This window comes from Anopheles moucheti, chromosome 3 (genome assembly GCF_943734755.1).
Source record: "Anopheles moucheti chromosome 3, idAnoMoucSN_F20_07, whole genome shotgun sequence".
Lineage (NCBI taxonomy): Eukaryota > Metazoa > Arthropoda > Insecta > Diptera > Culicidae > Anopheles > Anopheles moucheti.
In genome coordinates, this window is record NC_069141.1 from 35,184,638 (window position 1) to 35,212,332 (window position 27,695).

The following is a 27,695-nucleotide window of genomic DNA, read 5'->3' on the forward strand; positions in this document are numbered from 1 at the left end:
CGTTCCGCTCGTGTCCGCGGGTTTTATATGAAAATCGTTTAAAAGTAAAGAGTTTTGCATCGTATGCAAAATGCGCTCTGCGTCTGCGGTACGTTTGGGGTCCGTAACATTCTGTTAAGGGGGTAACATTGCTTCTTCGCCTAGCTGATTTCACACCGATTTCACTGGCATCGAGTATCAGCAGAAGGAGGTAGATTGCTGGCCGCATATCGGGTCCATTTATCTTAATTACCCGACTGATTGCCTTACGCCACGCTCATAATCAGTGCCGTTTAACTATTCTATTCCGGATGGGGGAGATAGGGCGTAAGCGGGTGAACAACATTCTGTAAGAAGCTTGAACAAGGAGAAGATAGAAAAGGCAAAGAGGGAAGTGAAGGGAGAGAGAGAGAGAGTGAAATCAAACTACATCATGTTGGAATTGTTAAAAGTTGATTTTGTTAATCGATCCGGGGGTAGGTTTACAACCCTTTAGGGTAAGGACCCTTTTGATTTTGATCAGTTGCATACATTTGGGTTTCAGAATTATTATAAACCAAGAAGAAAAGGTTAGGACTATTTCTGTTGAATATGAAGGATCATCCAGCCTCGTAGTCTATAAAAACCCAGTCAGTATTAAAAAACCATTCCTGTATACAGGTAGTCCCCGAGATACGTGGATTCCGAAACTTTGACAGATGAGTTAGTTTATAGCACAAAATCAAAAAGCAAAAACGTGAAAAGTTGGTCGAAAATACCTTTCTTTCTCATATAAAACACTTGTGTTTAATTTATTTTAATGTATTATTTCAAAAAGTCGCATAATTTGTTGAATAATTAAAGTGCAGAAAAGGAAGTCGACTCGGTGACTTTGAGGTATAAACGAAATTGCACCAGGATTCGACTTACGCGGAAATTCGAGATACGCGGATTTTCCCGGGTTATAGCGGTTCGCTATAATAGCGTATCTTGGGGACTACCTGTACTTCGGTAGACTCCAGCCCAAACTATAGAGACCCTAAAAATATACAAAGTATTATTCCCTTATTTTCAATACAACTCCACTTAAATCATAGTTGGTACATTCAAGGGTTAATGCTTAACATTGAATCAACTACTAATGAAATCGGTTCATTAGAAGACATAGTGTAAAAACAGAAAAGTTATTGCTTTTTTACACTTTCTTGCGTATTGAATGATTCTGTCAGGTATGAATTTTAATCACACTATGCGATTTAATTAAAAAAATCTTCCCCACAGCGTGCAGCATCACCCATCATAAAGAATGCAGAATGTTGCATATGTATGCAGCACAGCTGCTATGCAGATGCCGTACTCTTTAATTATTTTTTCTGGTCATATTCATTTGGCGACACATTTCGCCACTAAAAACTGTGACAATAATGTACCGCTCAGCATCGCTCAGAACAACCGGTATACCGGCATCGGTGCCACTAGGCAAGGAATGTTTGTGATCGTATGCACGCGGAATGTTTGTACCGCGATCATTGACAGTTTGACCAGGCCCATTTCTCGCCTGGACGGAGGTGACCAAGCGCGTGGACCGTGCTGGCACACCAAGAATCAATGCACCAACCAAACGCAGCCCACGTGGGGGGGGGGGTTTTGCAGTGGCCCGGCAGAGAAGAAAATGCAAAACAAAAACTGGAATTGAATAATTTAACTTAATCGATGGTTTGCAGGACGGCGAATGGTGCACGCGGATGGATTGTGGTCCGTTCGCCACCGGTTGGAACCGTGGGCAGAAGATTGCGGTTGTTTTTTTATCGAAAGGGAAAGCACGCATCGTGTCGTATGTGCGTGTGTGTATGTTGTCGTTATTTTATGTTTTGCAATGCATCACAATGGCCACGCATAAAGCAAGGAGGAGGTGAGCATGTGCGGTTCTATGATGTGTTTCGCGGGAACTGTTTGTTGGAAGCAATTGTACTGGCCGTGTAGAATGAACGCGCGTGACCATTCTGCTGCGTCTGAATGAATAAATAATTGACGGTTGAGTGTGCTATTAATTTACGCTTCCTTTTCTACGAGATTGTGAATGTGTTGGTCGGAGAAAGCATGCGGTTGAGCGGTTCTTTGTTGGTTTAAGCTGTGTTCAATAAGGTTTAAAAATATATTTTTCATTACTACTACAAATAGTATCACTGTGTTACAAGTTACAAGTTTGTTTGGTCTGTTACAAGTTTGAATGGGTTTCGAATGTTCGAATGAAATATTCGAATGTATGTATTTTAAATAAATACTTCAGCAATAGGGTAAACAGCCGTATTTGCATTACTTTATGCATAAAGTACTCAAAATTAATCGTTGTTTCATTGCATTAAATTATTGCATTTTCGTAATGCATTCTGCAATTCATTAGGTTTGATTAATTCAAGTGCTTCGTGAAGCAAGCTAAGCACGACAGAACCGTGGTTAAATCCCATTCGGACTGTTCTCATAGTAGATAGGACTGACCCGTTGGCTAAGTGGTAAAATAAGTCTATATGGCCAGGCCATTCTAATGAAGAAAAAATATATTTCTTTATTATATTATAATAAATAATATTAATATTTATTTATTATTAATTATTTATTATTAATATATATTTTTATTATTTATTATTTATTATATATAATATATTTATATTTATATATTTATTATTTATTATATATAAACACCATACCTTGACATAGTACCGATTTTACTACTCAAACCATTACAGGTGAGACGATTTCAAGAACTCGAGTATTGACTGTAGTTGTTACAGGCTGATAATTGTACTAATTGTACTACTCTAATCTACTCGATTCAATTTTGTAATGTTCTGTTACGCCATGAACATGCTTAAGACTGAAATAGTTTAACGGTGTGGAACCACACACAGCGATCTACACAGTAGGATCGAAATTTAGGGTCTTATACTTATCTTTCATATTAACCTGAACTATCATCCGCTAACGATCTTCCACGTCCGTTTGACACCGATTCTCGTTTGCCTAATCCATCGACACGATTCGCTTATCATCGTATTATCGATATTATTTCTAACCCTTCGTAGTCTGATTATCACCTTCTCTATGTTATCGTCACCGTCAGCTCCTTATCGTATCAAATCAAGGTCTATCGATTGGTGAGCTATATCACCCATTTTATGCTGATTATCGCTTTAACGTGCCACATATGTGCCGTGTGCTTGGTTGGTGATAACAAAAACCAGATGGATCGTGCCGGTGTTTATTTTTATCAAAACGCACTTGACTGGACTATAACAATATGCTATGAAAGTGATGCCATCAGGCACCAATTTGCATCATAACCACATCGCTGGAGAATTCCCGCGGTGAGTAAATGTAAATGGTCAGATATTCCGAAAGGGCCCTTGCCTAAATCATTCATTTCCACAATATTGACTCAGTGGGATTTACATCAAAGCTCACCCAGCATGCACCACACCAACTCGACCAATGCAACCTGACAGAGGTTGAACTGGTGTGTGAGAGTTTGTTCCGAATCACTCCGTTCCATTCATTCCATTCATTCATCGTTTTCGCCCACTCGATGCTTTTAGCGAACAGCCGAAAGCCGGTTTCTGAGGCGCGGATCTTGACAATGTTGTTGCCGCGCATTGTTCGCAGCATCAGCGCATTTCCTCTCGTCGCCCCGATCGGATGATTATGACCCGCGCGGTACCTGGCGAAGGAGCCGCTTCTCACAATTGGAACGAGCGAATCAGCTACGTTTGACCGTATCGGGCGACGCGCCATATCATAATTTGCCTTTTAATTTTGTCTTTTCACCGTGAATGTTCGGTTTTCTTGCACACGAGCATTAATGTTTACCGCATGGTAACTATCTTTCAGTGTGCCTGCATGTTGCTTGGCTGCAGGAGATAATCATTTGCAAGGTTTATTTGCCGCTGTCGTCCAGCGGAAATGGTTAACGATCGTTGGGATAGGGATTTATCCTTCCAAAATTTGGTAGTGAAGGTAACAGGCTATTTTTCTGTTGAATAACAATGACTGTAAAGTCAATGTATACAAAGTTGATGTATGCAAGTATAAGCATAATCTTTTTAGCTACTTGGAATGTAACGGTTGCTTCAAACTATTGATTGTAATATTTTTTTAGTAGAGAAGTCCAGTAAGACTATTTCAAATTATTTACTTATTTAGTCAGAAGTACGAGTTTCGTAAGATCTAAATTAATTTCTTTCTGGGTAGTATGTATTACGACTGAAAGTTATTATGCAGTTATTTAAAATCTTTTGTTTCATTTTTTATACGCATTTAATTTAAGAAGTCTTTCAGTAATAGTTATGGTAAACTTTATAATTCAATACATAATTCCAAGGACGAATTAAAAATCAACATCAAATCAAAATTATCAGACGCGTTTAAAATGATTATCCCAACTAGTATAATTCTTTTTGAATTAAATTAGTCACATTAACAAGCCATAATGCTTTCCTGTTTTAATGCAGCTTTGCTGATACCTTTTCAACCGGCCAACAAACCGTCAATATCTAATGACCAGTAAAGAAACACGCTAAAAATATGTAAATTTCCATTTAAACGAACTGCCCACTTTAGCATATGATAATGCACGATTACACACCGGTTTGCCGGTTGGCCAGTGGTTCCACGCAGGTTCTTGTTTAGCTATTGAGCATAAGCTATCGATTGATTGATAACGTCATTTCCCACACCGAAACCGCACGCCCGTATCATCGACTGGGCACATGTTTGCCATTTTCCGTGCCTCCTTCTTTGACGCAATTTTAGCTCAGGAAAGCTCATTTAGCTGTGGCTGGCCGGCGCATATGCATAAGCAACAAATTAAAGGGAACCGTGCCGCCCCGATGTTTTGCAAACGTAAGACAAAATATGCATCTCCAACACTAGCAAAACAATTTTGTGGCTTTAGGTATGGCGCTGTTGGTGTGTGCGCGTGTACAAGATAGCCACAGTCAGCTGAGCGGTGCGTGTGGTTTGCGCTGCTTGTACGCGTAGACGGCGGTCCATTCTGTGCGACCGTCAGTTGAAAGTCGACATTCGAGTGCGTCGGGACGTTGGATTACTACGTGCGATCGATTATGTCGTATTTAGAATGGGATATGGATTGAGTGTATTTGATGTGTTATGAGGGGATGATTGTACAACGCCTACTGGAGTTGTTTCCCACAGTAAGGGACGGTTTACGAAAAGGTGATCTAGTGTTGTTGTGATTGAAATGATCCGTTGCTATGGTGATATGTGCATGAAATGTTCGAGGATCATTTCATTGTGATGTTTGCGAGAATAAGTTAAAAAATATGATAAATAAAAATGATCAAGAGATGCGTGAATGAAGAAAAAAATTCAAATGCTTAGAAAAGCGTGGTTTGGTGAGTTTTACTAAATAATAGTCACAAGCAGTGAATAATAGGCAAGCAGTGGTTCTATTCAAAAGCATAAAACGCACAACTGATGCCAAAAAGTAATTAAAAAAAAGGTGTCATAGGTGCACAATAGTTTGATTGTTTCGTGATCTTCTGCGTGTGCGTGTTTTGTGGGGTGAAATTACCATTCTGTTAGTTCCGTTTTTGGGTGAAGACGTTTCATATTTTCGCACCAAACAAAGTGACGGCTCGGTGTTGGGATGTCGCTCTTCCGCTCTCAAAGTGTACTTTCCGCTTTCGAAGGCATTTCCTGGAGCTACAAATTTGGTACGGCCAGCCGACGGAAGAAGCATGCCGCCCTCGTTATCACCTCGCTGCCCCACATGGAGTTGGGCGAATGGTTGCAGCGGCTCGACCTGGCCGAGTATGGTGGTAAGCTGTTGCTTTTAATATTAGGCTACCCGGTTGATTGGAGTTTGTTCAGCTCGGGTTTTTTTTGTAAATATTTTCTCTTTACTTTTTGGCAGATAAATTCAGATCGTTTAATGGCGTGGAGGAGCTACTGTTTCTCGGCGAGGCGGACATTAAAAAGCTCGGCATCCGCAATAACGCACACCGGGCCCGGATCGTCAGTAGTTTGGTGGCGTTGCGAGAGAAACTCGTCCAAGGTAGGTGGCGGTAACTGAACGAGTAACTTTAATTTAGGTTGGGTCCGTTCTTAGGGGTTCGAACGTTTAAAACAACTTCCCCGGTTCCGTCGACGTTCTTTGCTTTGGTTCGTAACATTTTGATAAGTTTACTCGTGTATTGCGAAAAAAAAGCAGAGCAATTTTTAAGAAATGAAACCATCCTCTTTTACTTCATAAAGACTCGATAAACTAAGATAATTTAACGATGCTACGTGCTCTGCGTACTCATGCGTTCTGATAACGAAGGCAATGGAAGGCGAATTTCGCTGGAAATTGGATGTTGGATCACAGATTTCCGAAAGCAGATTAAACGATAATCTTTCGACCGGTATCACGTCACGCAAAATTTGTGTTACTGATGTTTGTTTGCTGTTTTATGAGTTCAAAGTCCCTGGAATGGTAGAGAATGGGTGGAGTATTTCGTGAAACGGGGGTCATCTGTTTTGACCGATACCTTTCTTCTTTCGAGCAACGAAATGAGTTAAAGTGTGCAATACTCTGCAATTCACCTGCATAAAAGGCAGGTTCGTCGGCTAATTAACCTGTTTGTACTTTCTAAGGGAAGAATTCAATAGCCAGACAGTGAAAAAAAGGCAAGAGCTCTGTGCAAAATGGTAGAGACAACGCTCTAACACACAAGATAAGACGAGCGGCGATAATTTATCACCCTGACGGATGTCTTGCGCGTTCCGTGCTGCTATACAACGTGCATAAATAACGTGTATGTGTCGCGATAACGAGGTGCAAAAGTGGTCCACTGTGGTCCAGCAAATCACGCGGATGCTGTACGGGACCGCAGTGAGTGTGGGAAAGAATTTGGATCGGTGTAAATAACGTGCACTGCACTGCATCGTTTTTGCATTATTCTGTGTTATGGGATGGATATTTGAGACTCGCCTTTGCATGGATAGTTGCAAACTGTAATTGTTTTGTGTTGGTAATTTTATAAATTGCTATTTGGAAATTGTTCACAAATATTTAAATTTAGTAAAACATTACCGAGAGGTTTCAATTTTGGTAATTCACAGCCATTACCATTAATCAGAAACGAAGCAGTTGATAAGGCAAAATGATCAGGTAATTTTTAAATTATTGGAAAACATCGACACAGTGAAACGTATTATGATGTATAACTTTATTTATTTCACTATGTTTAGGCAATGCTAGTGCTTTATAATCTGCGGCTTTTGTTATAAATGGTGGTATTTCTATGTGCCAATTTACAGTATTTTTACAATACAGTTGTACAATTTTCAGAACAAAACGTCGCATTCTTCAACATTAGTCTTTCCATGTTCGACTATCTCTATCGAAAACGGTGCACTGTAAATGTCGAACGTGTCATTTAACTGAGAATTTTGTCACAGCTGTAACAACTGTTTAGCGATTATTTGCGCCCTTGTATAGCTATCTATGACAAGCAACGATCGACCGACATCGATATCTAAATCATTTCAGTTCTTCGCCACACGTTGCTGCACGTTTCATCCGGCTTAGCCGTTGAAGTGTTTTAAAAGAATTTACTTTCCCTTTAATCTTCACCACCCAGTGCCTCCGGTTATGGTCGATTAAAAATGCGCAAAAGTTTACGCCGTCAGCAGCAATGTGTTTTGAGGGCGTTCTGTTGCGTTCCGGTGTCACGTATGTTTCCATTCCTTATGGCTCCTACCTTCCACTAGTGCGTGTTCGGTCTGTTCGGTGAATGTTTCGTTGTGCTTTCGGTGCACTTTTTACCTCCTGCGTAAATACACCTCACGTCTCCCCTTCCGTAGACAGTTTCTAAAACAAAAAGGTGCTGATTGTGTCTGTTTTTTTCTGTTTTGAATTTACTTATCCAGAGTCGCACGTGAAGGCAGCGCAAAAGAATGGAGCGGATCCGTATCAGAACAGGGCACAGATGCGGCACAGTGTGGCAGTGGATGGTGCTAGGAGTGTGAAAACGTACAGCACGGCAACCGAAAATGATAGCATGTGAGTAGGGGATGAAACCATGAAAGGGGATGGGAACTTTAAACTTATTTAAATATCTTAAATTATGTGTTATGAGCAACATTTTTGTTAAATTACAGTATCAATGAGCCTAAAATGATGAAATTTAGAAATTTACTGGTATGGTTGTGTTTTTAAAAGAAAAACTGTTGTTTTTCCAGTGTGCCATAAATAAAGCGAATGCCATAAAATGTTGTCACGTATTTCCGATAGATGGCGCTGTTGCATGTTCTTGATGTTGAAAATTGATAAATCGTCATTGTGTTTGGTTCTATTTTAAAACCATTAATTTTACCCATGTATTAAGCATGTATGGCATTAAATGGTACGGAAAACATAGGTTTTATAGTATTTTAACGCTTTTTTTAATTTAAATAGCATCGTTTACGTTGCGTTTCTGAAGGGAAAACAAACGCATGCGCTCTATATGGCTATTGAAGCATTCGAACAGGAAAGTGATTTTGTCGGTTTCAATCACTTGCATGCCTGGGCAGGTACATTATAACAAGAGAACGGGAAAGATTCATACGATTTGAAGAATTTTATCTTGTTTAAATTGTGACGAAACTAAAAGACTATGACATTTTGTCTTTACAAAATACATTCCCTCATTAGGATAACTTAAGAGAAAACAAAACATCATTATTATGGCTGTTTAATATTTTATTTCTTTACGTTCATTACCCTTCACGTAAATCGTAAGAGGATAACAGCTCTTAGCGTTCGTAATTAACAATGGTAATAGCAAACGCAAGCACTACATACGCATGCAGGTTCCCTGTTTTTTTTACGATCAGCCCGCCCGTTTTCCTAATACTTGCCGGTTGTGGAATAAAAATCTTCACCATTTGCAAAGGACACACAGTTCACCAAGTCGCAATCGCAGACCCCGTTGGAAAGGGGGAAACGCTACCTACAAAAGGCGAACCCACCCTTATCGTACGCAGGGCGAAGTGCAGGAATAAAAGGGAGCGCATAAATCATGATTCAAACTCCCGGTATGACGTTGCCGTACAGCTCACCAGCGCAGGGCTGGGAAGCGTGTCCTGTTTAACGGGGGAATCCATTTCCGACGTACCTTTGCCGCCTTTGTTTGGCGTCCGATACGAGGCATGCTGAAGAGCTGCTTTACCATCACAACCTGTGTTGTGGTGAAGGGGTGTTGTTTTTTTCCTACTTCTCATTTCATTAAGAGCAGGCAGGCTCAAGGCACAAACCATGAGCTGCTGCATTCTCTCACTACGCACACGGGCCGGACGTGTTTTTGAGAGATGAATGAATCCTGGCTTTGCAATTGCTGTAGTAGAATTTCGTGTGTGTGTGTTTTTTTTGTTGGCCGCGTCGTACCGGCACGAGAAAGGACGCACACTCAGGAGCACGTTTGTATTAGTAGTAGTAGTAATAGTACTACTGCTGCTGATCCTGCTTTTGTTGTTACTGGTCGCCAGTGCCACATGCTCGCAGAAAACGACTCTTATCAATCGCTACGCAACACTGCAATCACGCTCGAGCACTCAACACATACCCATTCTTTACACCTTGCGTGCGCGATTCCCTTGGTAACGGATAGGACACTCACGGGGCTATTGTTTTCCCTTTTTTGCAATGAGATTTTTGGTGTTTATTTCAAGCGGCTGGGTATGTATCGCAAAAAAACGTTTCATTGTTATAGAACGCATGTTTGGAAAAAAGTCATAATAGTTGAATATTTTAAGTAGGTTTTTAATAAAGCAGTCTTTAATAATAGACATTTTTTATTAGAAAACAAACAATAACAAATAAAGCAAGAAATAAAACGTTGAAAATAAAAACTCAGAATCAATTTGGAATAGCAATTACCTATTACCTGCACAATTACCTATAAAAGGTTAAAATGCATGAGATCGAGCTATCAAGATAACTTCAAAATATTACGAAAAAAGTACCATAGGGCAAAAACTTAAAACGATTAATAAAATTGAAGAAAGTACACTAAACAAAAAGAAAAACAAACGAAAAACAATTGCAGGACTTCATTTTATAACTTTAGAACAAAACTGTGGAAGAAAAGAGTTAGCAAAAATATAACAAATAATCCAAAACTTATCTCAACTATTTGACAAAACCAGCATAGGATCTTTACCAATCGCAAACCCCTGTGCAGCACACATCCTTGTCATTCCGGTCACGCGCTCTTGCTCTCCGGCCCAGGACGCTCACGCTCACGCTCTCACAATTTTCCATGCCAGTGTGGAAAACTTTCTGCAGCACATTCAGTCCAGTACCGTATCTGCAAGCGTTCGGATGATCGAATCGCATCGGGGCGTTGTGTTTTATTTGTCCGCTTTTCTCCACCACTGCCACCACCATCATCATTCCTCCACCTTCGCCACAGCGTTGGGTGTGTGGTAGAAATTGGGAGTTTTCTTTAGCACCATTTAGCACGGGGAGTCACGGATCCCTACGTTCCTACGTATTCGCGATGTGTGTTTGCTCGTTTCGTGAATGAGTTTTGTCTTGGTTTGGTTTTCCTACGTCCCGTGTCATGTGATGCCTAGCGATTAGTGGTGCATTGTTCAATCACGTTTGGGGTACCTTAGCGAGTGCGGTTAGGGAGCGCAACAAAAGCACAATGTAATAGTGGTTTACTGGAAGAAAATTCCTTCTGTGAAGGTTTCCTAGAGCAAAAGTGCCATTTCTCACCGTAGAAAAGTGATAAAAGGTTAAATTCACTGTGAAAATATCGTTCATTCTGTTTCCCGTTCATTTGCTGCGTGAAAAGGGTGTGTTTAAGTTTGTGCCATTGGATTGATGAATCGCAGCAGAAATATTAACGAAAGCAATCGACCCGAATCTCCTCGATGCGAGCTATAAATGTGTGAAAATTTGTCACAGGTGAATTTAGTTTAATATTTCTGCTGCGCTGCAAAAAAATAATCTCCGAAGCGGGCACCATACTTTGCATCCAGCTTGCAGTTACGAGTTGCGGACCGAGAAAAAAGAACGTGGAAAAGGCGATGAAAAACGGCGGCAGCCAGTGCAAGTGCTCGAGCTGAAAAGGATACACCCTTCCCGGAGACAACACACCATGCTCGGTGACTGCTGAGTTCCAGGATAATCGAGCCTCCATGTGAGTGTGTGTGGTTGTGACTGAGCGACGGGGGAGCGTCACACACGGGTAATGGGAGGATCTCTTAAACGGAGCTTAAACAGATAATCTACCTTACGAGCTGTTATGGCTCTTGAAGGAGCCTAATCGAAGGTTTTGCGTCCCGGTCCTGTGTTATTCGCTCATCAATGGAAAGTAAAGTGGGGGCGAATTATGAAAAAAAAGTAACAAAAACAGTAAGAATATTGGGTAAAGAATTGTGGAAATTAAACATGGAACTCGCGAGCAAGACAGAGAGTGAGAGTAACAGAGAACACTCAGTTTTAGTAAATTGTACTGATTTTCCCAAAGAAATAAGCACAAACGAGAGAATAAGGATAAAGAGCAAGCAAGAGATAAAGATATGAAACGTACACAAACGAGGACGAAATAACGCAGCCATGTCGACCGTTTTGGCTTCCATTCAAAACTTCACCAGCGAGTTCCTCCGGGGGGAAGGTTTTGGCTCGTGCCGAGAGAGAGAGCGAGCCCTCACTGGGGGTGTTGGGTGTCGGAGCAGATGGCAACAGGGCTTGGCTTTTAATATTTGCGTGGGTTTGTTTATTTTTATTCGATCTTTCCCCCTATCACGCTCCTTTCGTTGATACGAGTTCGGGTTCGGCGTTCAAGAAGCGTAACAGGGCGACCGGCAAGTGAAACTGTCCTTTTTGGGCAATCGAAAAACATTGGATTGTCCTTTGGAGATTTCTTTTGTACACGATTGAATGCTAATGGCGGTACGTTTCACCTGCAATCTAGCGCGCTGACCGGTTTGCGGCCACCGTCGCAAAGGAAACGATCAAACTGGCATGTCTGAACGAAAAGGTTAATTACTGTACCGGGTTCTTCGGTTCGGTATCCTGCTAATGAGAGTTGTAAAACGTGAGGGTTGATGACAACATGTATGGAAACTGGCGACGGAAGCGAAATAATTGGCATACAATAAATCACCAAGGTACAAACAGAAAGGTGAGAAACTAATGGCTTTTTAAATAAGTTTTATGATTCTCGATTAAGAGTTGTGGCCCTTGTATGGCGGTTGTTACAGTCGCAGACATACGAGGGTATCGCTCTCATTATTGAATTACTAAAGTTATAACGAGGTTCAATTTATTAGACACCAAACACTCTGAATTGTCAGGTTTTTGTAGGTGAGATAAGGAAAGGGTCGCCTAAACCTAAACCTGCATATCAATAAAACAAGCTGTAGTTGCAGATGCAGAAATAGATAATAGCTTAACTTGGCTTGCCTTTTGTATGGGGAGCTGTAAGCAGAGAAGCCTTGAAACGTCCAAACGTATACAAAAAAAGGCTTAGAGTATTATATAATTCTGGCCACTATTAGCTATAACAATTGTCTTTAATTTGATGAGAAGTTAAATATTGAATTAACATAGGCAAGGAATCCGATCAAAATTCGGGTCAAATTATTTATGTTAATGTTTGCATGCTCACACATTCACCCAGTGGAGGATCAATCCCCCTGGAGGCCCAGGGCGGAATTTTTAAAGGGGGCCTATAATTTTGCTACGGCATTGTCGGTGTTAGGGAGGTGTACTTCAAACATGATTTAACAACAGCAGCAAAGTTTCGGAAAGAAAGCTCCCTTGCATACACCTCGGAGTTCTGTTGCGCAGCCTTGTAAACCGGCCTAGTAAGCTAGTCTATATATAAACGTTTGTATGCGCTAAGAAGAACCATAACGATGCGATCGCTAATGTAAGGAAGATGGATGAAACGGAAAGCATCCTTCATCTCGCTCAAACTTCCCGTCGGCTGGTACGAAATTCCATACAAATCAGCTATTTTCAGATTGTCGATACCAGGAGAGCATGCACGGAAGAGGTAACAACTGGTATGCAATGCTTAAACACTAACTTTTCATACAAACCAGCTGTTTTCAGATTTCCGATACCAGGAGAGCATGTTTTTCAAGAGGTAACACCTGGTACCAAGATGTTGCACAACACATGTTGCACAACACATGTTGCGCAACATGTGTTGCACACCATCTGGCATGCAACATATGTCGCGCAACATATGTTGCGCAACATCTGGCATGCAACATCTTAGATGCAACAACTTGGGATTGCACCTACCGGGAAGCGCGTGATTTGTGCTTGCTCGGCTGGCCAGGTGTTACCTCTTGAAAAACATGCTCTCCTGGTATCGGAAATCTGAAAACAGCTGGTTTTGTATGGAAATTTAGTGTTTAAACATTGCATACCTTTCGGCGCAGTACCAGAAGCTACCTCTTCCGTGGATGCTCTCCTGGTACTATACATTCGGAAACTGGTAGTTTTCGAAGAAATTTTTCTCGACCAACGGGAAAGTTAGTGTTTAAACATTGCATACCTTTCGGCGGTTTTTGAGCAAAATTGCTGTACTAGGTGCTACCTCTTCCGTGGTTGTTTTCCTGGTACTAAACATTCGGAAATCCTTGTGCGATTTCGTCACAGTCGATGTCACAAAGTCGATATTCTACTCTGCATTTAATTTATCACATAGAAACAAATATTTTATATAACCAAGGAAGATATTTTCGATCAATTGTTAACCTTTTTAATTAAATTTTTTGCAATAAATTAACTCTGCTGTTAAATTTCCAAAAATCGCACAATCGGCACAAATTTTTAGGGGCCCTCAACACGGCGAGGCCCTAGCCGACCGCCTACTCCGCCTACCGTTTGATCCGCCGCTGCATTCACCTGCGGTTGTTTAATTTCCCTTCGATTTAACAATATGAAATACAATATTAAGAATAAATTATAAATTAAAACCATTACATGCCACCCCAAGTACACCACGAACGGTATAATTGCATCACCAGCAATTGAAGCTGTCCGCAATGGAATGAACCTGTTACCGGATGCAAGCGACAGATTAAACGATGGCAAAAGGATGGAAATGATGTAAACAAAGGTGCTAATTGATTTCATTAGCCCGTCGCAGAATGCACTCACTTCAACGTGAGTAACATCTCCATCAACTATCGTTTTACCTTTGCGCCCACACAGCCACGCCAGCACAGACAACCGCATTTGTGCACAATGCAGCGGGAACGTGTCTGTGTGTGTTTAGGTAGGGTGCCGAAGGATTTGTCTTCTCCGTGGACACGGGGTGGTCCGGAAGCATGATTCATTCCGGGACACGATGGCGTCACATAGCCTTCGTGCGGATCGATAGTTGGACCGTTGTGTGTGGTTGAATGTTGCATTATAATTGCGTTACGGGTTTCGGCCATCAAGGTTAGCCGTGGACCGAATCTGACTAGCCAGTTGCATTACACGTTAATTAATACGTTCTCACCAAAATTAGTTGCTCTAGTAGAGATAGTGCCGGGAGCAAGATATGTCCTTGCTTGACAGGCACATGTTTCGTGTGCGAGGGGTTTTAAAGAGCGCTCATCCCAAACGATACCGAAACGCTGTGAGCTATGAGCGGACGAAATGAATCTATCATGCTGTTTTGAAGGGATAAACCCTTCCACTGTGAAGGATCTGTGCAATATCAGCAATTCACGACCGTACATTTATCTCTGCCCTCGCCGCCATCAGCTCATGGCTCTATCTGTGATGGTTCCTTTTTTTTGTGTCTGCCGGATGCAGTCACAGTGCCGGAAGGAAAAAAAAAACACGGCTCACAAACCGTCGACAGCGACAGAACAACGGCAAGCCGGGTGTGGAAGCAGGAAATGATGCCTGCTGGCATTTAATTTTCTTTCCCCCGAGCGACTACAGCGCACCCTTCAGCTTCAGCGATTGTGGTAAGCGCTGCAAGAGTAAGGAAATTGAAAATAGTCTGAAACTTTTCCCAAATCCCAACCACACACAGCCATACATAAAGCAGCGCCATTTCCTATCGGTCCGTTGTGCTGTTTTTTTTTTCAGTTTCTCTGCATTTCGTAGGAGTTTTTCCATTCCTTACCAGTAAGGCCCCGCAGGGAAAATCATTAGACATTGTGGGTAGTTTTGTGTCCGTGCTTAAGCCTAGCAAATGTTGCAAAAGTGTATGCAAGTGCAGCGATATTAAAGATTGTGAAGGCAGAGAAAAATGTGCAAGAGCTTTGAGAATTTTTTGTGGACTTAAATCCTTTGCTTGGTTGGATATTCCATGGTTCCATCGTGGTTTGAGCCCTGAAGACCATTCGAAATGAAATGGTGGTATTGCTGAATGTACTACCCAGGTGACAGCATCTATAAAGCGTGCAGGAAAGCTATGGACTAAAGCTATGAAAGCGCATTTATCATACTCATTGCATACTTTCAGGAGTGTTTGAAAGTTTAGCTGCTGAAGTATGCAACGCGCGTGGCAGGCAAGGCTGCCAGGTGGATATAAAAAAACGTCACATAGTAGGCGATTTTGGTGCTTGGTCCTAGTAGACAGAATAAACAATTCCCTGAAGTCTAGTTTGTTTGAACAAGAATCCTTTGTTCTTCCTTTCGTAGATCCTCCTATAATAGTCCTGCTTAAGAACATGGTTTATATTCATTTTCTTCGAATTTTTTAATTTCTGATGATGTGAAAACAAAAAACCTCCTGCCGAAAAATCGTTCTCCACACATTTCGGGCTAATAGTTTTCCTCCAAAACAGATGTAAAAACAGCGTGGTATGGGTGAACCGCTTAGTTGCTTAATTTTTATGACCTTTTTTATGAGTCACCATCTCCGTGGAACCGGGAACACGTTCGACTATCGCCCGCTGTTTCTACCCTAGAGGGTGGATTGTGTGAGAATTAATTACACCATTCGGGGTCTAGTCTAGAATGTGAAAGGGGAACAAATTTCTTCTTTAGAAATATAAACACCCCCCCCCCCCCCCCCAGAGGAAAAGCAAATACCACCTAAAATGGATATGGTAAACTGAGCACGATAATAACTATGGGTGGATATAAATTATCAAGAGCAAACAGATTACACCGGGGATTAGTAACTGATGCCAGAAGAGAGTTCTTTTTATTTTGTTAATTATTCCTACAAACGACACAATTTTGTAGGACAATAAAATTGGGCACTAGTGTGGAGGACTTTGCTGTAAAAGGAATTGCACAGTTGAGATAACAACATTTATTTCTAATTATTAAGCATAATTAACCATCCCATAGATGCTATAAATAATGCACATAAATCACTGTGAGCTGCCTCGAAACTCAATGTCCCAGGAAGATGAATACTAACTGACGATTAATCGAGCACACCTTTCCCGAAGGGGGTGAAAAGGTTTAGCATATTCATCATCTGGCGTTTAAATCGCTTCGAAAATTTCCATTTCTTTACTTTCGAACGTAGGCGAAGGATTGTTCGAATTATCAACCCCTCAAAAGGGGGAAAAAAGCGGACCCCTTTGCTTTGTGTGGTTTGTCTGTTAGTTATTCTAGCCTCATCTCGGTCCGGCAGTGCAATGACCGGTCTCGTGCGGCTCAGATTCATTGACTGAATGTTCAAAAGGGGACCATCTTGCGCAAAGGTGTACCGTTTCCGTTTCAGCAAACCCCCAAACGGGGTGCTACGGTGCCCTACCGTGTCCGATAAGCCGATAAATAATTAATGAAAATTCATTGTAACCACTTGAAGATTTTTCCACGGTCTACCATTCCTATCGAGGGTAAAGGTTTTACGTGTGGCCGTACCGTAACTGGCAACGGAAAAAGCTGGAATGGGCAACCAACTTTCACACGTCCATTGCAAGTTCCTTTCATTCGTCATCGTCTGGCAAGCGGGGTTGTGGTTTTGGTGGATTCGCATGAAGCAAAACCGGGCGAAACAGGATGATAAAAAAAAGCAGGAAAGAAGCTTAATCTTCACTCCCCCCCCCTTTTATCCTGCGCCGTCAGGTGAGAATGTTGTGCACGATGAAAGTTCATTTATATCCGCGGGCGTGAAAATTCAGGAAAATTCCCCCGGAAGGATTTGAAACGGACTTTTCCACACCTTTCACAAACAGCTGCAGATGATGCAGCGGTTTAGTTAGGTTGGGAAGAAGGGATGCTTTGAAATGGAGAGGTGAAAATCATTCTATGTACTTTTAATGGCAAACTCCTTTATTTTTTACCGTAAAACAAAGACAATCAATCACAAAGGAATGATCAAAAATGCATAACTCAGTGATAGATTTCACCTTCCCTTATCATCAATTGTTCCAATCAAGGCGAATGATGGTAGGAATCACACTCGTAACGAATCATCCTGTCACTTTGGATCAGCCCGATTTAAGTGGGTTTCCTTCGCGATTGCAACAACAGGCCATTTCTCCGACGCTGGCTCTTACCCTCTTGGTGTTGAGCGTTGAAAGTGTACCATTCTGGTGCTGGCAAACCTTTTGCATCGCCATAAATCAACCACCCGGTATGATGGATGACCGTGATAATATAAAGCGATATGCTGTCGCTTTTCAGTTGCATGTACGATGGGAATTAAGGTGTAGTTTGCGTTTACTTCCGCTTGCGTTGTGTGCGGAATTCTTGTAGTGAAATTTTTGTTAGCCTTCGGTGTTGACAAATGTGTGGTTGCATAGTGGCAAAAAGGAATTTTTCAACAACAAACCAAATAATGTCACGGAATACAACATCATACTGAAATAAAAAGTAGATACCCTTCCATTGGCTCTACAGTAGTTTTATGTTGGATGCGTACGCTGTTAGATATGCAAGATATTTCTAATAAGTGTCGTTCACTTTTGAAACAAACCCAAAAACTCTTTAATAAAATTCATAAAATTGGACCTAATGGTTGATATAACGACATATCCACAGAATTTCAAGTAGTCCCCGAGAATCACGGCACCACTTTATACGAGGAATCGGAGATACTTGGCAAATTCGAAAAGCTAAGTTAGTTTTTAGCATAAAATTCTAGCAAAGAAGTATAAAAAGGTTGATAATGCATTCTACTTGGATGCAGTACATTGATTTTTCAGTTTTGTTAATGTTGTATATAAAAGAGGTTACGTGAAATGATGAATTTATTACGAGCTATGAAGGAAGACCCCTTTATAGCCTTCAAGTATAAACGATTCTACTCGATATATCTCGGATGTATTTCCTGGGTAGTATCAGGAAAGATGTTATGAAACACTAATGTAACCTCTTTAGCTGAGTTGTAATGCGGTTAGTATACTTTAAGGAGAGTAAGAAAATACTCAGTAAACGAGTACTTTTTAATGCTTGTGTGCATAACACATCAAAACGCTATAATGATAAACAAAAAGTTCAATAACACTCGACAAAAACATTCATTTATCGTCCTTCATAACCCTCAACCTCAAAACCTCATGCAGATGAGCAGCCCATTGTGCGGACCCTCGGGAAAATATTACCACTGCCAGTGATTTAATACTTCATAATATCCTTATCTACATCGTAAACGATATTCGCGATACACACGATCAGCAGGAAGCACCATCTGCTCCGGGATACAAAGTTCCATAAGGAGCTACATAAAAATAATCAATAAAAGTCAACACTTTTCCTGCGCACTTTGGCGCACTGTGCTTCTGTGGAAGACGTCGGGATACTGCCGCATCTGGGCTTCTGGTATCTGGAATCGAAAAGACGAACAGAACAAATCACATCCCGTCAGCCCACTAAAGGACGGCTGTTCTCAGGGCGCAGAATACGATAACAGGAAAGGTTGAGCGTTAGATAGCGTGCCGCTAGGGAAGATAGCCATCGCGCACCATCTCGATTCCTCGATTTCCGTGGATCATAATTTATTCCGTCTGATGCAGCGGGCGCATCTCATCAGACAGATGTTGACTTCCTGTGACTTTGCGTACGCTGCAAGGATTTGCTCGCTGGTGGCCGCATCGGGGATGAAGGCGGGTTGGCCTTTATTTATACACGTCTGTAGCACGCGTAATGAGCGCACCGAGAGGTGGCACCCGGGCATGAATAATTCAACGGCGCCGATGCAACCGGGCCTCCTTACCGGGGCTTATTATGTTGACTCGGCGCGTGGGATGGAACCCCCAGACGACAAACGTGTGCGACCAGCGAAAATGTCACAAGGGACGGAGAGAGAGAGAGAGAGACACACACATTTTTCAATCATGAATTGATTCCAATGCACAAGCGAGTAAGCGAACTTACAATACAAGAAGAAAGGGTGCATAATTTAGATATAAAACGCAAAAGTGATATTCCGATGAGCGTATAATGTGCCACGTGTTACTGATTGATCGTTCGAATGTGACTGAAACACTCGAGCTTGAACAGCACCGGACAAGGACGAGGAGCTCGTATGTTTCAATTCGTTGACAATTACCCACCTGCTTGTAAAAGACCTCTCTTCCATTATGTGTGCCGTGACGAAGGTAAAAATTGGAAACTGCGCCCCAGTAGCCGCAAACACCAAAACAGTCACACTCTCACCCGACAGCCGGAGTTGCAGTGGCGATTGTGGTTTCGTCACATTGGGTGCAAAGTGCAGTCGGTGAACAGCAAGAACAGCCAATGTGCAGGCTTCGTTTTGTCGGGTTTATGTGGAAGGTTTTTAGAGATTATCCCACTGTGGAAAGGGAAGCCATACGATGGGTTATGTTTGTTTGCAATTGAAGCGTATGTTAGTGGTTGCAAAGTGTCGCAAAGGCAATAAAGCGAACCCAACAGTTAAAGAAAATTGGATTTCGTTCGTTAGGAGGGTCAGACGTCCCGAATAAGTGATGAAGAAAAGGGATACAAATTGTTGGCAAGGGTCAGTGAAGGAATCGAGGTAGTTGCATAAGTTGTTAGATTTTGAAGAGTTGAATAAGTTAAGAGCATTTAGAAAATTCCAACTTCAATTAAAAGGATGTATGAATAAAAGGATTTATTTCAATGAATCTAAACAAGTTGGAAAAAAAAACAAAACAAAATTATGCCAAAAATAACTTTAGAACTGCCAATCTGTGTTTCAAAAGAAGACTAAAAAACGAATGAAATCGAAATCACAACAAATAACAATACAAGCTAAAAAAGGACACAAGCCAGCAGTAATAAGCCGTAGACATTCAGAGCAACGCTGACAGACAGACCAAAGGAGCTACACCAGGGAGGATTCCTAGTCTTCATTAAGGATTGTCTTTTCACGATGATTGTCTCGGCAGACCCGGGACAAAAGAGGATCTATCTGAAAAAAAGGAACCAGACGGGATGTTCCTTTGCTATGGTTATGTTTCGTTTACTGTACTTCTACGGTACGGTACATTCACGGACAATGCACTGAGAATGGTTAAGCAAATAGTTATACGTAGTGTGATGCACGAACAAAAAAAAAAAAACATTGCTCGTCTCGTGTTCTGCTTAGATGGCTTTTTTCCGAACACTGTTTGGTTGGTTTTGTGGAGGTTTGTTTTTGTTGTTTATTGCTAGGTGAATGCAATCAAACCAAAGTTGTAAAATGGAGAAAGTTTTTCTGCTGAAAATTCAAACATTACCCTCCTTGAAAATATGTTGTGTTGTAATAACTAATTTGAAACAATCCTTGAAGACAAAATAAATTAAAATAAAAAGAAAAGAATGACAAATTACAAAAAAAATAATACAAACATGAAACATAGAAAGAGGAACAAACGATTAAAAAAGTGATCGGGGAAAAAACCTAAATCAAATTTACAGGGTTTTATAAACGTTTTTCTTTTCTTAAAAGACACTCCATATTTGGTGGGAATATTTCGTCTGTTATTACCATGAAGTACAGTCATAAATAATTACAAACAAACATAACAACACAAAACAAGACAAATAAAGAAATAAAAAAGAAGTAAGGAAGCGAAATGAACAAAAAAGGAACCAAATCGTATTAAAATAAAGACACTCTCCGTGTGGTGGGAACATAAAGAAACTGTATATTATGAGCCACGATTATATTTCTAATGAAAATTAGTATTCTTACTCAACTCTCTCCATCCACATAAATAATCTAGTCAAGTGTCTGGCGAATGATTTAAAAAATTAGGTTGTCGCTTATTAAAAAAATCAATTGAGAAGGAACAATTAATATCCATGAAATTGAATAAAAAACCACTATGTTTTATTATTAGTATGTCTCGAGCTGCTATTCAAATATTCTCGATGTTGTATGTTATGAAAGTGTACTCCAAAGCCGTTAATTAATCTCAGTCGTAAGGAAAGCGGTCCTTTCATAATGCCGTCCTTAGACCTTAGCATTCCAATTAAGTTCAACCGCATTCACTTCCACGCCAGTTTTTGGACACAACGCGTGTACCTTCGCAAACATCGGTGAGAAGGGGTAGCATGAAATTACATTCCCACCGGGTGTGTACGTCATTCATCCTTTGCGTTCATTACATCACACGAGATCCCTTTCGTACGGATGTGTAATCTCAGCGCTATCCTTACGCAGTAGAATGGATCAAAGGAACATCGTTTCCCTCACTGCCGACGGATGTTGTTTGGTGTGTGGGTGAGCAAATCAAATCGTGTCGGCTCTCGAAGCGTCCCATTCAGTGTGTGCATTCGGTGTACCGTACACTTGCTGTCGCATATTTACACTTTTTGGTGGTTGCTTTGATGACATTCTTGCATATTTGTGCCACCCATCCTGCCACTCGGTTGCTATGCCTGCAAATGAGACCACTTAAAGCGTCTGACGCTGTGACACGCAATCAATTGATTTCATGAAGATGACAAAAAAGAACTGGCCTTTTTCTAAACTTGGCCTTGGCAACGAACTGTCCGGGAAAAATGGACAATCATGGACGAAAGTGGGAAAAGCAAAATGGCAATAAAATTACACCCAACGTTGTTTGGTTACATTGAACCGGTGTCGTTCTCTGCGTTGTGTGACTTACCCGTCGTGGTCATTGATACTGGTGTGGTTTTCCATCCCCAGAGTAAACATGTGCGACACGAAAGGGCACCACCAACTATCCAATGCGAATGCTTTGACTTTGTGTGTTTTTTTTTTGCTCGTTCTGTGCGTTGTGCATGCAGAAGGAATTTGTGCGTTTGATTTGTTTTGTTTCCTTTCCGTTTTATCTGCCCTTGTTTTACATTCCGTTAGTCCGTTGCTCAGCTCGAAAAGGCAAACATGACAAGTGTTCGCATTTTCTCTTAAATCGATAACAAAAACACACACAGAGACGCTCCATCCCAAGGATCGGTCCCGCCAGTAAACGGACATTTAATTGAATGTCCTTTCGGAAACGATTCAGACCGTTTGCTTTATTTACCTTTCAAATTGGAACCATCGTTCCAGGGTGGATTTATGCTACAAGCGCTTTCGTAGGAGAAAGAATCGACAAAAATCGAACACATCGAAAACGGTTCGGAGCACTCGGTGACAGAAGCGAACGGAGAGTTCGTAGTGCATGGATACCCGGGGTTGTCTCTCGGTGCCTTTTTGTAAGCCGACACCATCCGCAGTATTCGCGTACTAATAGTGTTCGCCCTCGGTGGCAAGTCAATATTGATCACGTCTCGGTGCGGGGTCTATGGAATGGAGTGCAATATCGCCAAAGTACCAGCATTAGACAGAGAGGCAATCGTTATTTCCCTGTCATCATCAGAATGTGTACACTGATATTGCTTTTATCGGGATGATTGTTGTAACAATGGAATGGGGAGGTAATGGAGAATTTGTGATATTTAAAACAAGATGAGCAGAATTGTTATTGGAAATTGGATAAAAGACTGTTGTAAAACTGGGCCAAGAAGAAGAAAAAACTTTTATACAAGTATAATTTAATAAATAAAGGTAATAGTACTATGCAACAGAAGAAACAACACCAAAGAACTAAAAAAGCTACAAAAAGTCCAACATTGCATACATTCAGGCGTATTTAAGCCGCAACTAAATTTCGCACACAGCTAAACGCCTGAAACTATGCAATTTATGCGACAAACTACCCCGCATAGCAAATTATCATCGGTAATGCAATGTAAAGGGAACCGGGTGTGATTATTGTTCTTGCTTTATCAATTTTGCAATGTAAATTAATTTACTTTCCACTAACCAACGTTCGCTCTACTTCGCACCGGAAAGACATCCCTGAATGGTCTGCGTGTGGAGCTACGTGGAATAACAATTTCCTTGGCCGTTTTCAATGCTCTCTGCTGGCGTCGTAATTAGTCCCAACGGGAAAGACGAGGGTGATGCAGAAAGAACCCTGTAACGGGCTTTGATGCGCTATAGAACCTTTTGTTTGCAGTTCGGCCCCGCACGAAAGAAGCCGTGCGCGTTTTCATAAATATAAAAGCGTTCCAGACACGGCTAGCTTCATCAAACGTTGACACACACAATAAACGCATATTGTTTAATTAATTCTTTTTTTTAATTTCCCTTTTCACCCTCACAGCTATGAATGTCTGACGCCGGCGAACACCAAGCAGAGTAAGAGCTGTGGCGATCTGTTAGATATGGTAAGCAAAGCATTTGGGTGCAGAATTTAATTCGCTAGACAAATACAGTTTGCTTTCAATAAAATGTTGTTCCCACCACCTGCAGGAAACGACACCGGACGGCGGAAATGAAGCCGTTGCACTGAAGAAAGCGCTCGAGTGGGAGCTATCGCTGGATTCGCGCGATCTACGATCACACGCCTGGTACCATGGGCCGATTCCGCGGCAACGGGCGGAAGAGATCGTCCAGCGGGAGGGGGACTTCCTGGTGCGGGACTGTGTGTCACAGCCGGGCAACTATGTGCTCACGTGCAAAACGAAGGGACCGACGTTACACTTCGTGATCAACAAGGTAAGCTACCATGCGTCTCCATTGACAAGACACTTTCATTGCATTGTATGTCACATTAGCGTTATTGGCAACTTTAGTGAATTTATAAACTATGAAAACAACACAAAAGTAAAGTAATGGAAAGTTCTCGTCAGGAATAAAAGACGTTAAGACAAGGAAGGTAATACCAACAATAAATCAAACAGCAACGAATAATCATTTGCATAATGTCTGATAAGGTTTGGTTCGGGACGTGCGCTGCATGTGTGCATAACTTTCCAAAGGCTTAATGAAAAATTTTGTAAGTCTTGAGACAAACCGAAAGGAGCGATCCCATCCCTGGGTCCTTGGTTCCGGTGTGTCTCGGTGCATCGTGGTGTCACTTCGACCATTCAGACACAGATTTTTAGCTGCCCGTCCGTCGTCGTGGTGCACATTTTTCCCACATTGCAAACCGTAGTACGCAGTACGACTACTTGAGATGAAGAAGCAGTAACTATGGACCTGCTGCCACCGGCGCTAAGTGTCGGAAAGCACGTGCGAGAAGTTTTTTCCCCGTCTTCCGTTCTCGAAAAGCTCCGCATGGAAGTTTGCACTTGCGAAGCGAAGGATTTTCTTTGCCTGCTTTCTTCAGCTTTGTGACACATTATGGGAATGGCTTTCGTTTTCGACCTATGATTTTACACAGCCACGAACACACACATATTTCTCATTTCATCACAATTGTTTTAAACCCCGCGTGCCGGAAGTGTGTATTAAGTCGAGACACGAAACGGACAAACATTGCCTGATTACAGGCCACTTCAAGTGTAAGTCTCAAGTGCACTACAAGCGGATGAGAAGTGTGCAAGCTCACTTCAGCGTGTTTGGATTTGTTTTGACTTTCGCTGCCGGTTCAGCGGCCAGCAGTGCAGCGTTAGTGTCCTTTATGTTAGTTGTCGTCTGTCCGTGCCTCAGGAAGGCACCGAGCATATTAATCAGCTTTGGGGCTTCCGTACAATTCGATTATGGTTTAAATAGTCGCTTAAAAGAGGTCAACGGTAAACGGATTGCTGCTCGTTTGTGGTCACACTCTATTACTTAAGAGGGTTTCCTTCTTTCTTTTGGATTGTCGGAGGAGAGAATCTTCATAGAGAACCCACTTCCTTGCCAGGGAAGCCTGTTAAGACAGGAACCACCACAGTCAGGGAACTGTCCGATTCGCCGAAGCGCCTACGGACTAACAACTCCTCAAGCCTCAGAAACCCATGCCGGATGGCCCGTTAGGGCATTTACGTCAGCATGGGCCCTCTGGGTACATATGCCCCACGGCGCCGCTCGATGATCATTGGTTAGATGTCAGGCGTTCGAGATGATCACGGCATCCACACGGAAGTAATGAAACTATCCGTGCTTCAGCCTACTCCCCTCGCGATTGGCAAAGCACGGTCCGCGTATAGACTACATGAAGAAGGGGCTAATGATGCTCCTCCATGGTTCCACATAGTCACCCTTCGCGCACTCAACCTCACGAGTCTGTTGCTGCAGTGGCGGGATTGCCCACGTGGCTCACCCCTACAGCGGCGCATACCACGATGTCTACGACCGAAAACTTCTCACAAGGAGTATGTTGACGGCCTCAAGCGTTCAAACCCCTAGTAGACACCGATTAGTATACTTGCCGCACGATACACCTGTCAACTACCACCGTTGACTTATGCGTTCAATAGCCGGTTGGTGTACCTGCAACCACTCAATTTTGTGAAAGGGGGGTTCTGTGTGTGGGGAGCTAGCAGTGAGGACTTTAGGTAAAGTCGAACAAAAGGGATCGTAGCCTCCCTTCCAGTACCATTCGTCTCACTTTTGCTAGCTTGGCCATGATACCTTGACCTTAAGCCCACAACAGAGAGGAGATACGGCGCATTGGCACCCTGGTGGCACCGCGCTTATCCCCAACCTTTGCACTGCGCTTCATACAGATCAAGGTCGTAGTTGTATAAGCGAGACTCCGGATAACTAGTCCATTAGGAGAACTCACTGGCCTACTGCCGAGGATACGGCGCATTGGCACCAGGCGGCACCGCGCTTATCCCCTAACTCTGCAAAGGCCTCTCATGACTGCGGAGGTGGTGCGCAGTCAATAGCGTTCAAAAACAACTACTCCCAGGATTGCATGTTTCTGCCCCGGCTGGAGCCATGATATGGCCTACTTATAGCGGTTGGATCGTTAAGGGCCGGGCCGGAAGCCTCCGGTTCCCGGTTTACACCCGTTCACGTTAACCTCTATATTTCGGCCCCACACCTACAGGACACGACGCATTTCAGACTTGGACAATGAAGTCCAACTCCAACGTCCTCCATGCTCGGTCCTGCTGCAGACGCGGCATAATTGGGTTTGAACGTAAGGCTGCTGCGCCACCATGGGTGCAGCCCACCATACCGTTCCCAACACTCACGCCTGCGAAGACACAACGGATTTACGGGTTGACCTTTCATGTGGCAATGCAATTACCCGTGCTTGCTTGGATTTCTTCACGTTGACGTCCTAGCACCGTGCAGATGCCTCCACTTCCAGTTCCAAATATCTCGCGGTCTCCTGCAGACACAACGGATTTTAGGGTAGACCTTCCAGCAGGCTCCACTGCCTTCGGGTTCCTACATCTCGCGGCCCGCAACCGTCCCAACTTAGTTAGGGCATACCGAGTTAGTGAGGCCCAGTATGTCCGTATCCAGCAGCGCCACGCGGAGGCGTGGGATCGGACTTTTGCCGGTGACTACTCGCGTTAGGTATCAGATCGCACGAGCACTTCACCGAGGGGAGGATAAGCACACCTCCCCCTGCCAAGAGGGTTTCCTTAAGTGATCAAGCATGACTGGTTGTTGTAGAGGAAGTACTGAATTGAGACTCTCCAATAGTGGAAACAACAGGTTGTAATTTAAATAGCCTAACTAATTGTATCTCTTATTGCATACTTTACAAGAGATATTACCAGGATCTCCTGACGCTATGCAATTATCGTACTTCAACATATTAACAAGTTCATTCGCCATTTAAATGAGTCTTTTCTTTTTACTTTTGTGAGTTGTTTGTTTGTACTCATTTTCTCAGAATAAGAATTCGTACTCAAGAGTTTATTCAGAATTGTACTCATTTTTGTAGTTTGTTTTAAAAAGCAGAACAATGCTTCTAATGTTAATTAAACATCACTAAATCACCAGACTCTTCCGTCGCCCAACCCGGCACGGCAGCAGCTGTAAAGAATGCAATCAATGGAAGCACTAGAACTTAATTAAAACTGGTCCACCCAAAAACCCGGACAATGAAGCTCTTCAGAGCAGAGGCTTTTCACAAGACATCATTACCAGCGTTATAACCTTTCCGGGGTTGCCTTTCCCATATCCACCCACATTCGCACCACTAAAACTTGATCAGTACATCAAATTTGACTGCTTCTGTACCGCAACGATGATTGATTCACTCGCTTGATTTCACGAACGTCCAAACAGAAACCTTGGGTTTACATTCTGTTTCCGTGCCGTTCCATTGTGGGCTGGCGGACTGGTAGCAGCAGTTTGCTCCGAGTGCACTCTGGAGCAGCAGCTCTGGAGTAGAGCCCATCGATGGACCATTTTTCCTGATGGCGATGATGGCAGGATGGCGTAGGGAAGCGAATGAAAATAACATTATGATCGATCACTTGAGAGCTAACGAACCGAAAACCCATTCTTCTCGGCGTTTCGTCGTTTTCGTACGATGGGCTGATTTGCTGATACCACACGGGACATGACAGTCAAGCACAGCGATATGGAAATGGGGTGAAAAACTTAGATAAAATCGGTCATTTGCCAAAACCGTAAGACTATGGAGAGGAAGCTTTTTAA

At 42.4% G+C, this 27,695-nt stretch overlaps 1 protein-coding gene across 2 annotated transcripts in view; it reads left to right on the plus strand.

Moving 5' to 3' along the window:
* Positions 1 to 27,695, plus strand: part of LOC128305705 (breast cancer anti-estrogen resistance protein 3 homolog) — a 37,116-nt gene that overhangs the window by 3,614 nt on the left and 5,807 nt on the right. For both annotated transcript variants that reach the window (XM_053043286.1, XM_053043285.1), the window contains exons 3-7: positions 5,664 to 5,792; positions 5,888 to 6,028; positions 7,888 to 8,020; positions 23,461 to 23,524; positions 23,610 to 23,855. In XM_053043286.1, coding sequence (XP_052899246.1) covers positions 5,664 to 5,792; positions 5,888 to 6,028; positions 7,888 to 8,020; positions 23,461 to 23,524; positions 23,610 to 23,855 — 713 coding nt within the window. The remainder of the gene's footprint in view (positions 1 to 5,663; positions 5,793 to 5,887; positions 6,029 to 7,887; positions 8,021 to 23,460; positions 23,525 to 23,609; positions 23,856 to 27,695) is intronic.